This window comes from Homalodisca vitripennis, chromosome 5, assembly GCF_021130785.1.
Source record: "Homalodisca vitripennis isolate AUS2020 chromosome 5, UT_GWSS_2.1, whole genome shotgun sequence".
Classification (NCBI taxonomy): domain Eukaryota; kingdom Metazoa; phylum Arthropoda; class Insecta; order Hemiptera; family Cicadellidae; genus Homalodisca; species Homalodisca vitripennis.
In genome coordinates, this window is record NC_060211.1 from 130872225 (window position 1) to 130886265 (window position 14041).

A 14041-nucleotide genomic window follows, 5' to 3' on the forward strand; every position below is an offset into this window, starting at 1 on the left:
AGAATTTAAAGAACCGACGGTCAAATACTACCTTTTGAATCCGAGTAAAAATGACATACAAGGTTATGCAAGCACTGCAATTGATGCTGAACACAGTCAGCCATTATGCATGGCACTTTAAGCTGAGCAGACAATTACATGAGACTAAATCCGAATTGAGCTAGAAATAAGTACATTTAAGGCCTCCAATTGCAAAGGGTTAAGAAAAGTAACAACTTTACTGCCGTAATTTGGGGATGCTATCATTCTGGGAAGGCTTTCAGAACAGTGACAGTTTATAAGAATTCAAAAGAAAAAAAATTACCTACCCACATGAAGTGTGCTGATTTTCCTATCGACTAGTAACAATCCCTGGCTATCAACCTTTTTAATTCAAACCTCACTCCTAATTAAAGTGATTATTTTACACCAAAGTAAAAGAAATTTATGACATCCTGAAAAATATGTAACAGGTACTACCCTATCTATTCATTGGCTGAAGGAATAGTGTAGTGTGATGATAAAAGAAATGTCACTGTTTAACCAAAGGATCGATGAGGTGTAAGAGTGAAAAAGATTAGATTAGAAAGCTAAAGAATTGAAGGAATTATTGTACTAATATATTTCACAATATATGTTCTTGTTAAGCTGGGTACATCTTAACTAGAAAGTGTACCAGTAACATGATATGTCTACAAAGAATAATATAAAAACTAAATTAACACTGTGTAGCTGAGGATGGTGTTTCAAATGAACTATGTATATATATATATATATATTTATTGAAATTATATATATATATATATATATTTGTGGTATTCTGAAAGTAAATAAGAATTATATATTACAAACTTATACTCTAAAAATTATTGTAAAAATACAGTATATAGCTTAAAGTTAACATTTCAATTAAATTCAAAACATTGATTAACTTTATAAAAACAAATAAATCAACAGAAATTTAGACAACTATTCAATAATAACAATATAATAAACAATGCAAAAATAACAAAAACCAACAAAGTAGAAATAACAGTATAGCAATAACAAAATATAATATATCTAGTATAATAATGCTGTAACCAATAAAAATATAAACAACACAAAAATATATAAATAATGAACTGTAACAGATTAAAGTTTTGAACACCATACAATACAAATCAACAACCATATTTATATAACTACTACTAGAAAGCTTCAAGTTAATGATTATTTACATTCTTGCTGGTGGCCAAAGTGACCACAGCCTTTAACACCTTCACTGCTGGTTTATACTACATAAGATCGGCTACTCTTAATTTCATTCTATACCATGAGGCATCTGCTGCTGTAAACTACTGTACAATAGCTGTCTTGTTATAATACATGTAGTTAATATCTTTTCTGTGGCTTTATACTGAGTAAGATCGGCTACTCTAAATCTCATTCTGCATTGTAAAGCATCTGCTGCAGTCAACATGTTAAAAAGCGAGTTGCAATAAAAGGGCTGTCCAGAAAGTAACATACATTTTGACATGGTATAGCAATGGGTGGGACTATTGCTGCCATCTTGGCATCAGAGTGTTTGTACACTCAGTATGCATCCAGCCATGGTAGATTATGCACCGTGCCTATCGTACTTTGTATACAGGAGAGTGTTGAAATGAGCGCTGCAATTGAAAATCCCATCAGTTGTGAAGTGCAATCTGTAATAAGGTTTTTGTTGGGAAGAAATCACAAACCAATTGAAATTTATCACTAGATTTGTGATCTGTATAGTCAAGGAACAATGAGTAAAAGCCGTGTGAGGTAGTGGTGCATTGATTCTAAAAATGGACGAACCAGTATTCATGATGAGCATCACAGTGGTAAGCCTAGTCTTATGAGTGATGAATTGATGGTGAAAATCAATGAAACATTCCGTGCAAATCGTCATTTCACGATTATGGAACTCTCAGAACATGACCCCAGATTTCACAGAGTTCATGAAATTGTGGTTGTTAACTTGGTTACCAAAAATTACGTGCTAGGGGATTTCCGGAAATCCTAACGGAAGACCAAAACAAAAAAGAGGCTTGCTGCAACACTGACATGAAACAATGAAAAAGTTAGTTTATTCCTTTTCACTAAAATCATTTGTGTATCTGTGTCTGTAATCCAGTGATAAAAGAGTAATTAAAAACATGTTATTATCTAGTCACAGGATTAATGTGATATAGGAGTGAGAGATACTGCACTGTCTGTCTAGAGATAGATCTATATGGTGTAGGAGTGAAAGATATGACACTGGCTAGTCGAAGAATCTGCATGGTTTGAAAATAAAAAGAATGTTATCGACTAGTCAAAAGATTAATGAGATGTAGAGATCTAATCAAAAGATTTATGTAGTGTGGGAGTCAAAGGAACACCAACATAAAATATGTGTCAATTAAACAAAACCGTTCATTTGGGAATAATCATTTAAGACTTACATAGAAATAAGAAGTATCCAGCTGGTAGCTGTAGGTAGGATCAAGGTGCTCATTATACTTCTGCCAGGTCGCCATGGTAACAGCACACAGCCACACCGGACCTACGATCAGCAGCTTGGGTAGGTAGAATGTGAGTAGGCGACGCTCATTCTACCAACAAACAGTAGCTTCACTACTTTTGAAAGAAATAACTATAGATACATGAAAAAACTGCAGCAGTAATAAGAAAATCGATTGTAAAGGGATACAACTGAATATCTGCTGTAACCACGGAAAAAACTCCATGAAAAATATAAATCTCATTTCAATTTAATGTTTATAGTTTTAAATTTATACATTAGTGGGTCTCCAAATGTTTGTTAAACATTATGGCTGGGTTTACAATGGAAGAAAAGTACATATGTGCAAGTATTGCAAAAAAATTAATAAAATAAAAAAAACTATTAGAGAGATAATTTATTGTTATTAATTCAGTAATTTGTAATACAAACCATAAATAATTTTAAAATAATAGCTTATTTTTGTACATAATTATCTACTTTGTAATTACTACAACTATATGCTTGTATATTGTTTAATTTTTCTTAACTGACCATGTAATAGTTATATTTCATACTAGCAGTTACCAGCAGATTTGTACACAATTTCCAGCTGAATAATAGGACTCCATGGGCATATCCTTTTTAAATGGCATACCAAACGCCCCTGAGGTAAGTGAAGATTACTGAAAAATATTCCAATCTCTTGATCCATTTAGATTAATTGTGCTTTAAGTCTAAAAAGCAGTGTTTTGGGGCCCTAAAGTTGTAAAGTAAAATACCATTAAATTAACTCGAATTTCTTGGTAACATGCTTGATATTTGAGTAAATAACTTCAACGATTTCAGTACTAATTGCACTATTTTAGGCCAATGAAGTTTGGTTTTTGGAAATCACTTATAATGTGACTGTATTGTAATTTGGAAATAGTCCTAGAAATATTATAGTTACATATTATATTAGTGAACAATGTTAAGAGCTTTTCAGAGATTAAGCAAAATTATAACTGGCTTTTATTTCTGATTTTGCACATGTAAGAGCACTCTTGGTTCGAATGATTATATCTCAGATAACATAAAGGTTAGGAAACTTTTCCAATTATTCTGTTTATAAGAACTTTACAAAATTTTTGGAAAAAGAATTAGTTGAATTGGTCCTCGGCCATTCTCAAGATTTGCGCTTACCTTCACATTTAGCAATTCATTTTTATTTATGAAATGATACACAACAAAATGGTTTCTATTTATATCATAGGCTTATAAACTTAATATGCCTAAAGAATATTCAATATCTCCCTCCTCTTCATGAGCCTTTGGTTAGTTCATTACTTACCGTAAAATGGGGTGAATAGCAACAGTTTTCAACTTTGGAGCTAAAAAACAGTTATTAAATTTAATGCTAAACCAGTGAAAATTACCTCAGTTTTCCGGTCTTGCCTTCTTCTATTAAGCAGTATTAATTATTTTTAAATATCCTTCACCAAAAAAATTAAAAAAATTAAAATGTTACTGTTTCTATTCACCCCACGGAAAGGGGTGAATAGAAACATATGTTGTTTTTGCTAGATATTTCTATTTCCCAGTGTTGGGATGAATGGAAATACACTGTTTTATGACCTTTTACATGTTACAATATAAAAAAACATGGGAACAGATTTTTAAATGCACTTTTTCATGTAAACAATTTATTAATACAAAAAATAGTTACCGGTACAAAAGAAACAAGCAGCAAACATTAGCTAGGTTTTTGATTGACTTCTACTACTTAATATAATGTCAGTCCACTGAGATCATCATCAAAACTAATGGTATTGTTAAAACGTGATGTGCTTGGGGCAACAATTGGAACACCAAGTTTACGGACAACATCGATTTTGCTTACGAAGGAGTCTTCATCTGTAACAGCAAATTTTCTCGCAAAAGGTTGTTTTTTGTAGAACTGGCAGATGTAACCACCTTCTTCATAATCTTTGACTTGGCAAACATATAGTCTGAAGTGGGCTTTAGTTTTCCCATAGACCTTTACCACAGCGAAATCTCCGGGAAGAAATGACAATTGCGTATTTAAGGGCTCCTCTACACCTGACTCTTCGTCTGGAGATGACAAGATTAATTCTTTGTCTGTGTCTTGGACAGAATAGTCTGACATGTCACTGTCAGACGATGATGGTTGGGTTGCCTTCTTTTTTGTTTTTTTTTTTGTAATCTTGGTGCCTGCCTTTCTAACTCCGGTACTGGTACCGGTACTAGTCCCAGCTTGGTCAACTATTTCGGGATTATCTTCAGACATCTCAACAAAATCTTGGATGCCGACACTCTTCCCAGCTGCTACCGAAACCTTCACTCTTTTCTTCCTCGGTTTTGGGGAGTCACCTTGCCTCAATTTTTTCAAAAGCTCTTTGAAACAAGAATCAATTGCTTCAATAGGTGTTTCACATACAGTACCAGGTGTATTGCCAGCCGACGACTGGGCTGAACTCACGGCAGCGCTATCGGAAACGCCATAACCTGGAAGCATTGCCAACACTGGTTTGCGGTTTATAGGGATTATTCCACACTTTTTGAAACCTGATATAATGTTATCAGGTTTGCAAGTCTCAAAAACTTTTTTTAAGAGGCTGGGGAACTTATCTTTCGGGACAGTAGCCTCGTACCTACCTGGCCCATTTTTCCAATCTTTGAGGATAGCGCGCCATGATATCTTAAGCGGTCGAAAAAATGCGACGTCTAGTGGTTGGGTTATGTGAGTCGAGTTGCTCGGTAGAAAGATAAACTTAACTTTGCTCTCGTTGCATTTTTTTATAACGTCTAGTGACAGGTGGCTGGACAAGTTGTCCCCAATGAGATACTTCACACCATCAAACCGTCTAAAGTAAGGTAAAGCCACAGTTTCAACCCAATCTGAAAAACAGAAGGAATCGAACCATCCACTTTTAGTACGATTATACCGGGAGTTGGCTGGACCTCCTTCCCTCCAGCTGTCGTAAAGATGCTGAGCTTTATATACCACATATGGTGGTAATATGGTTCCATCACCTGACGCAGCAAACATCACAGAAGTTGACGCTTTGGTCGAGTTCATTACTCTTTCAGGATATTTGCAGCCCCTCCTTGTTATTACTTTTGTTCGGCCAGGGTCGTCACACAGGTTAGTTTCATCGTAGTTAACAATGTGTGATTTAGGGACATCCTTTAACTCGACTTCCAAGTTATCAAAATACTCATTGATGAGTTCAGGTGTTACGGCTGCCCTAGACCGTTTGATGTTTTGGCACATTCGGAAAGATAATTGAGCTTTGTAGCGTTGTAGAAACGAATACACAAAATCTTTTCCTGGAAGATTGTCTTTAAACTTGATCACTGTCTTTCCACGCCTATCGAGATATTCTTTCACCAACAGCCGTAGAGTGATCGAATCAATCGGGTAACCCCATTCACCGACTGTTTTTAGTCTGTCAACAATAATTTTTTCTTCCTCTTCTGACAATACAGTTTGTCCCCCCTTCTTCTTCATCTCGCTACCTTTCTTCATGTGTCTATAAAGCACACTGTAATGAATGCCAGAGCAATCTGCCGCTACTCTTAAGCTCATACCATCATTTATTAAACTCAGAGCCCTTTTTAAGTCTTCAGCCGAGTGTTTTTTTATGTTTGTTGAGAGATATATAGTTTCTCGGCATGCTGGAAAAAAACATTTGTATTAGACCTAATTGTTTTTAAAATGTGCTTGAAACATATGTTTCATATCTAACATAAAAATGTTTCTTAAGTTACCGTACATATGTTAAACATACACACATGGGTATGTTATATGTACAGTACGATACGTAATATATGTTAAACATTACTACACAGTTCTTAAAACGAGAAAGAAAGATATGTACCGTAGGTACTGAGATTTAATTTAGGTTACCTGGGCCTAGACCTGTTGAAAATTGGTTACTTTTAGTAACATTCATAGTAGCCTAAATTTTAAGCATACTATATAACTCCATACTAACTGAGACAGTGAACAAGCACTAAAATAACAACAAAATATTGTATATATATAATTTTATAACCTTACTATCTAATTTTGTAATCCGTGGGGTGAAAAGAAAACACAACAATTCTCTGTTTCTATTCACCCCGTGATTTAAAAATATCCGACATGATAACCTAAAAATTATTGAACAACATGTTTCAGAATAGATAGATTTGTTAACTCCTGTAATTGATCTCTTAGATGTTTTAGCACAATAAAAAAACCTACTTGGTTGTATGAAAGAACTTAGTTTGGTACTTACATGAGAAGTTTAGAAAGATTCAATTGTTGAGGTTATTAAAAGCACATGTGTCGTCTTCAATACACAGCAGTACAGTGATGCCAACACAACAACGTTATTTTTCCCTGTAACTTTCAAGGTTTGCAGCTTCAAAAAAAAATATCCCGCGGTGGATTATCAGTTTTGTGCCTTTCTACCATTTTGTAAAAGATTTTCGGAAGTTTTGTTGCTATTCACCCCAGTGTTGCTATTCACCCCATTTTACGGTACCATTGCAATAAACCAGTATTTTATTAATAACTGAATGTGAAAAGGTATGCTCTATATTGACAGTAGATTTGCTACCGTACCTGCCTGAGTCCATGGTATACACAGAGCCAGAACAGCAGAAGAGCACATAGGAATGATGCCTGGAATACAGCATCCAGCATTCCTGGCACCCATGAGTCCATGAGGAATGTCAGAGAGAAGATCGGGTCTGTCAACATATAAGTTTTCTAAATCTTAGACTGTAACATTTATACAGGATCTGACAGAGATGAAAAACTCTTTTTGATATTGATAATTATCATGCTATCTCAGGAACACACTCAGAATCCCATTTTAGAAAGTGTTGTAACAGTACATAAATGTTAAAGTTGTATAAGTTTACCAAGAGGAAAACATAGATTGTGAGTTACTGCTGCCTTCCACAGTGAGAGAGAAATGTCCTCTTCAACAAATTTTTTTTAAACTTAACTTTGCATTAAGGAAGCAGTTCTTTATTTCTGCTTCTTTAATTCTCATCTGAAACTTACTGTTGTACAGGATGAGCAAAGGAAGAAGAACTGACATCCATCTCTGTTCTATGGACCAGTCATGGATGAAGAATGTTCGTAAAGTCAATGAAAACCAGCACTAGAACAAAATACATTACTTTTTTAGAGTTTAAAAAGATTATTATTTTTCACCTGTGATAGCCATGTAGTTTTTTTCTATAGATAGTTACTTACTATGTTAACAGTTAAAACTCTATTAAATACTGGATCTTTTATATTTACACTAGAGTAAGAGCTTTCCTATTTCACACTTCACTTTCTTAGTTTCCTCAAATCATTTTTACTCACTACTTACTTGCCTGCCAAGCACAATTACTGTCATATTAATCCACTTAGTTCAAGAATTTTAACAAAATATAAGCTTTACAGTAAACATTACAGATTGTAACAAAGAATGTATTATTATTCACACACAAAAATGGTCATGAAAATATTGGAGGCATTTTGAATTAACCATTTTCATTAACAACTAAGCTGAAAGGAACCCAAAAGTAAATATTTACTCTAATGAGGCTAAGAACCTGCACCTATTCACAATGGCAAATTTCCATAGCAAACAAGCACTGAACTTAGGTTGGTCTCAATTTAATTTAATCATCGAATTGTCTAACTACTGAGAGAATTACCTCATTTTTCATCTTAACTGAAATAAAAAGTAAGTAAGGCATAGTGATTTCTGGCAGTCTTTTTGTAAATGCTTACCGTAACTCCAAAGGTTACCATCAGAAAAATAAGTCGAAACCACATCTCGATTTGTGTGAAGCCAGGGTTGTAACTTTTGAACTGGAAAAAAGTAAATGATGTTTTAGATTTCAAGTGCAACACATTAGGCAATTATGTTTTTGTGAAACCTATATCTTTTACCAAATAAAATTTGTAGGAAATACGCATAGATTTCTGCATAGTGTTTACTCATTTTAGGGCATTTTAGTAATTATTTCAGTTATGTGGTTGTACAACACAATTAGTAGAACAGGAGATATGGAGAAATCAAACTTCATAATACTAGAAATTATTTGAATTTTCTTTGATTTCGAGGTTTAAGATAGAATAGTTATTAAGGTAGGATTTAGTAAAGTTATTTTGATTGTTTATGATTGGATAGCTACAATTTGAATTTCCTTTTTCATGGAAGGGATATGGGAAAATATGGCGATATAATAAAATATTAATATTTCTATTATACAATAAAACATTAAAACTTTTAACCAAAAAATTATACATTGGCTTTTTTTCTTAACTACAGATCTACAAAACAATCTAGCCATCTGAGATCTGTTCGATCAAATTCTGGATCTGCTCATCTTTGGTTGCTTCCTCCATGATCTTCTTGACGGATGCGTCGCTCAGTTTTACTGTTTTGACTTGGTCATAATAAACTCCTGTTATAAGATTTGAATTGTACTGGCCTGATCAAACTCATTCAATTAATGGTTAATTTTGTAGACATTGAACTGTTTTTCTTGATTTTTCTAAACTCTCTGGTGCTTGAGATAAAGTATTGGCCAGATACATGCTCTTTCCTTGCTTTTACTTTACCATGTTGCTGTATCTCTAGAGAGTCATGATCATCTTCTGAAGTATTTTTGGACATTTCATCAGGGGTTTATTAAAAATACTTACTAATGGACTGTGATCGGTTTCCACAATTATGCCGGATCTACCACAAAGATATTGATCAAATCAATTGCACGAAAACACGTCTTTAAGCATCTCTTTCTTGATCTGGGCATAATTTCTTTGTGAGCTTGTTAAAGTTTTTTACGCATATGCAACTGAGCCCTCATCTTAAAGAAGTGTACAGCCGAGAGCAAAAGACGAAACATCTGTTTGGATTGTTAATGGTTTGGTAGGGTCATAAGAATCTAAGGAAGGCTGCTGTTGATATCTGATGCTTTTATACCTGATATTTTGAAAATATATGGATTGCTCATTTCTCCAAACAAAAGGTTTATTTTGATGAGTTTTTCTCAACGGTTCACTCAAAGTAGACAAATTCCAAATGTATCTGGAAAGATAAGTAACCATACTCAAGAAACACAATACATCCTCTTTGGTTTCTGGTCGAGGCATGTTTTGAATTACAGATACCTTTGAATGATCCAGTTTCACCCTCTCTGCAGTTAGTATGTATCCATAGAACTTTATTTCAGATTTGCACAGGTTGGTTTTATCTTATTTGAGCCTCACATTTTCTTGATTTTTTCTTTACATTAGATTTTCCAGATTTCTGTCATGGTATACTTGTGCTTCTTCAACAGATTTTCCATAACCCACTAGGAGGATGTTGTCTACCAGAACATGAACTCCTCAGAGACCATTGGTAATTTTAAGCATCTTTTTCTGAACAATCTCCATTGCTGATATTATACCAAAAGGAAGTCTTAAATATAATTTGGTAAACTTACCAAATGGACTTGAAAAAGCTGTCAACTTGTTGCTCTCTTCAGACAATTGTATCTTCCAAAAACCCTTCTTGGCATCCATATTTGAAAACCTTTTTGCCATGTTCAATTCTGTTAAGATTTCATCTATGTTGGCAACTGTTGTTTTGTGTCCTTCAGTGCCTTGTTAAGGTTGGATGGGTCTAGCCATATTCTGGTCTTGTCATTCTTGTGCACTATAGTGATGTTGCTTGTCCACTCTTCGACAATGATTCCTTGTTGTACCATACTATCAAGTTCTTCTTTCAGAGCATTTTTCAGACACTGGAACTCTCCTTGCAGCTTGTTGTTTTGGAGGGACTCCATTTATAATTTCAAGATTAACTTTACTTTTTACTTTACCCAGGTCTTCAAACACATGCATGTAATTGTTCATGATTTGAGCTATTTGAACCACTTTGAACACCAAATCATGAACCTTGTTGTGTTGTGTGTAAATCCTGAGTGTATAATTTCCTTGAACTCTTATTTGAGATCCACCAAATGCTCTAAGTAATGCTCTGGATTCACTAAGATTTAAAGTTTTTACACCAACAATTCTCTGCAAAGTTTTGAGACTGACAATGTTACAAGATGCTCCTGTGTCCAGTTGAAAACTGTCTGACTTTTCTGTCTTCAGAACAGTTTGGTCATCCTCCTCGACATCCACAGAGACCTGCTTGATTTGTTTTGGAATTCTGCAAACGACTCCAAAATTTACTTTTTTACCACAATTTCTGCATAATTGTTCTCGACCAGTACAGTCTTTCACTGAATCGTACCATCCTCCTCCACAAAAGTAGCACTTCTTGTGAGAGTAATTAGTTAAACCCCTGTTCTTTGGTGTATTTTGATCTTGGACTCGGCATGTATCTCGTTGATTCTGTTGTTCAAATCTTGCATCTTGCATCTCATTTGCTGTTTTCGTCTTCTCACTGCTTTTGCACATTTGAGCAGCATCAACTAAAGTGACATCTTTTTTTATCCACAACTTTTCTTGCAGCTTTAGGTCCTTTATTGAACAAACGATCTTGTCTAGCATAACCTCATCCTCCATTTGCTTGAAGTCACACAGCTTCACCTGAGTCATGAACCTTATAAAGTACTCCTGGTTTGTCTCTTCCATCTCCTGCTTGGTTGAATTAAACAAGTACCTCTTGTACCGAATATTCAACTCTGGAGTTAGCTTCTGTTCCAACACACGTAGCACCTCATTCAGCATTGTTCTCTCAGGTTCATCCATCAGTCTGTCCTTATCTCCAATGATACTCATCAATGAAGCTACTTTAACCGAGTGGTCTTCGTCACAGAGCCTGGTTGCTAAGGAATAGTTGCTGAACCGAATAGTAACAGTGTTGAATGTTATCCTTCATGTTCCCATCAAGCTTCAGCTTACTGGGTACTGGTACATGTCTTACCACATTGCTGCCAGCAGTGGAACCTGACGTTGTTGAAGGACAAACATTCACCTTGATCTGACGTGTTTCTAGGTTTTGACCTCTGACTCATCTCTCTTCTCAAGTGTACATTTTCTGCTTCAACCTCTTGTCTCAGATGTGCATTCTCTTCTTCTATTGCTAAGATACGGTCATTTACAATCTGGTTGATCAGAGATTCCAAATCAGCACTTTCTTCTCCTGACATCTTTATGAAAAATCTTCACTAAGTTTATAATCAGACTTTTCAACACCTGATACCATAATTTAACTTAACAAAACACAACAAAATTAAAGGAAATAACTCAACTTTTTATTCAAAAGTTTCCAACAGAATGATTTTCAAAAAGTCAAAAGTAAACGATAACAATAATAAATGAATATTACGCTGGCCAAACTCTGACCAGCTGTTCAATGTACTGGGTGTACATCACTAACCAAGTAATTGCTAAAATGTACAGTTAAAAGTATATTTATTAACATTTTATATTTTATTACCTAGATATTTTCTTATTTTACGCTAAACAGCAGTTGTAGTAAAGGTTGATATAAGAAGTGATGTTATATCAAGCTTACTCTATGCTTTCAAGATTATAAATGGGAAAAAAATTGTATATCGTGGTTAAATTTATAAAACATATATTTGTATTGTCATAAAACTATTTTTACACAGAACAGTTTAGTACATTTAACAGTTTCTATAAGTGAATTCAACCCTTTATCTATTAAAAAATCCTTGAATTCACAATAAAAAAAATATGTGTTATTAATTGAGATAAAAAATATCCTATCTTTTATGTTGGACTAAACAATACATATCTATAAAAATTCATTAAAATTGACTAAGAAGTTTTGGAGATTAGCATAATGAATATCGTGACATAAGTTTCTTGTATATAAAGATGTAACTATGATCCAAATGGTGAACAGTTGTTTGTACTCACAAAGAAGTTAATTTCCCGGATGTGGTAAAGCTTGTGGAAGCTCTGCAGACCGTAGAGATGAACGGTGAACAAGTAGCGGGAGAAATACAAGTACCCGAGATGTAATACTGTGACAGGCTCACATGTCTGCTTGGCACACCGCAAGTGTCTCGTTCTGAAATGTAATTACTTAACGTTGAAATTTAACATCATAAAATAATAATTAATTAATTAAATACAAAAACACAAAAATAAATTAGCTGTCTTATTCTGAATACAAGACAGCTAACCTTGTATTATAAAATAATAATATGTTTAGCAAAAAATTATTCAAGTGTAGTCCAGACCTCATCTTCATAAGATAACAGACCACAGTGTTTATGATTTGAATTTTATTTTTGACAAGGCTTGCATTTACGTTAAGAACTGAGTTTTCAATTTTGGACACAGAAGAATATGCTTTAAATACCACTCATCATGAAATTACATGGTATTTATTGATATCTATTACAGAGCAATAACTTAAGTAGCTTACCTACTTTTCATATAATTGCAAAATGTTAAGAATTTATAAACTTTCAGGCATTTTTAGTCTAGGTGATTAATTAATTAAGTACACACAGTGCTTAAAATGTATTATACATATTTTGTTGCCCACACAAATGTTTTTGTGGAGGTTGCAAAAGATTTATAAAACCTAATATGGAAAAATATATCACCTAATCATATACAGAATTTTATAAAAACAGAATAAACTGTTGTGATTCATACTTCTGTAATCTCATATAAACACTCACTTCATTTATTTGCTATAAAAATCTACATTCTAGAAGTTGTAAAATGTGTTTGGTGCACTATAATTATGTTTAAGCCATAGTCAAATCATCTTTATTTACATAAACTTTAAGTTCAGTAATGGTGTCATATAAACACTATAAATTAAAAATATGAACATGAACTGCCATTTTTATTTTTAAAGATAAAGTGTTAAATTATTGTATGTATATATATATATATTAAGGAAAGATTATAGAAAAAGAAATGAATAGTATAGAAGTTGAATATTAAACAAAATCATCAGAATTTAAGAAATTAGGCTTGAAACTTCTCATTTTTTTAAATGAGCTTCTTATTAAAAATAAATTCCGGAGCAGACTTACTGATGAACATCTCCAAGATTTAATGACAATACATGTACAAACTTGAGTCCGAATTTCAAACGGATAGTTCAAGGCAAGAAATTTTATTTTCTCATTAATCTATATATATATATATAAATGAATGTTTGTGTGTTTGTTCTTTATAGAATCGTAAACTATTTGACCGATCGTTATGAAAATTTGTATGTATATGTATTTTTCAAAGGAGAAGGTTTATATTCTATGCCCATTGGTGTAATTCGCCACCAGGCAGTGCTGCAAAACATAAAAGTTTTGAAAGTGCCTGCAAGTTATAAACTGCAATCACAACACACGTACATACGTACGTACTTGGTTACGTATATTAAGTAGCCAAAAACTATTTGAAGGCGCTAATATGGTGTATATTTGTCTTAAAAATAAATTATTGATTGAACTTAAAACTTGAATAGAAGACCACTTTATAATAATGTACATGTAAGGCTACAAATATAAAAACATACACTATTGACTGATTTTCCTGATCATGGCAACAAGGCCAAATCTACATCGGTGTTGTAAACATAA

The 14041-nt window shown here is 33.6% G+C and overlaps 1 protein-coding gene across 1 annotated transcript in view; it reads right to left on the minus strand.

Moving 5' to 3' along the window:
- Positions 1-14041, minus strand: part of LOC124362895 (transmembrane protein 181) — a 36079-nt gene that overhangs the window by 11292 nt on the left and 10746 nt on the right. Inside the window, exons 6-10 of the mRNA XM_046817769.1 lie at positions 12357-12510; positions 8256-8336; positions 7533-7632; positions 7086-7213; positions 2433-2582 (exon numbers count right to left, since the gene is read on the minus strand). Coding sequence (XP_046673725.1) covers positions 2433-2582; positions 7086-7213; positions 7533-7632; positions 8256-8336; positions 12357-12510 — 613 coding nt within the window. The remainder of the gene's footprint in view (positions 1-2432; positions 2583-7085; positions 7214-7532; positions 7633-8255; positions 8337-12356; positions 12511-14041) is intronic.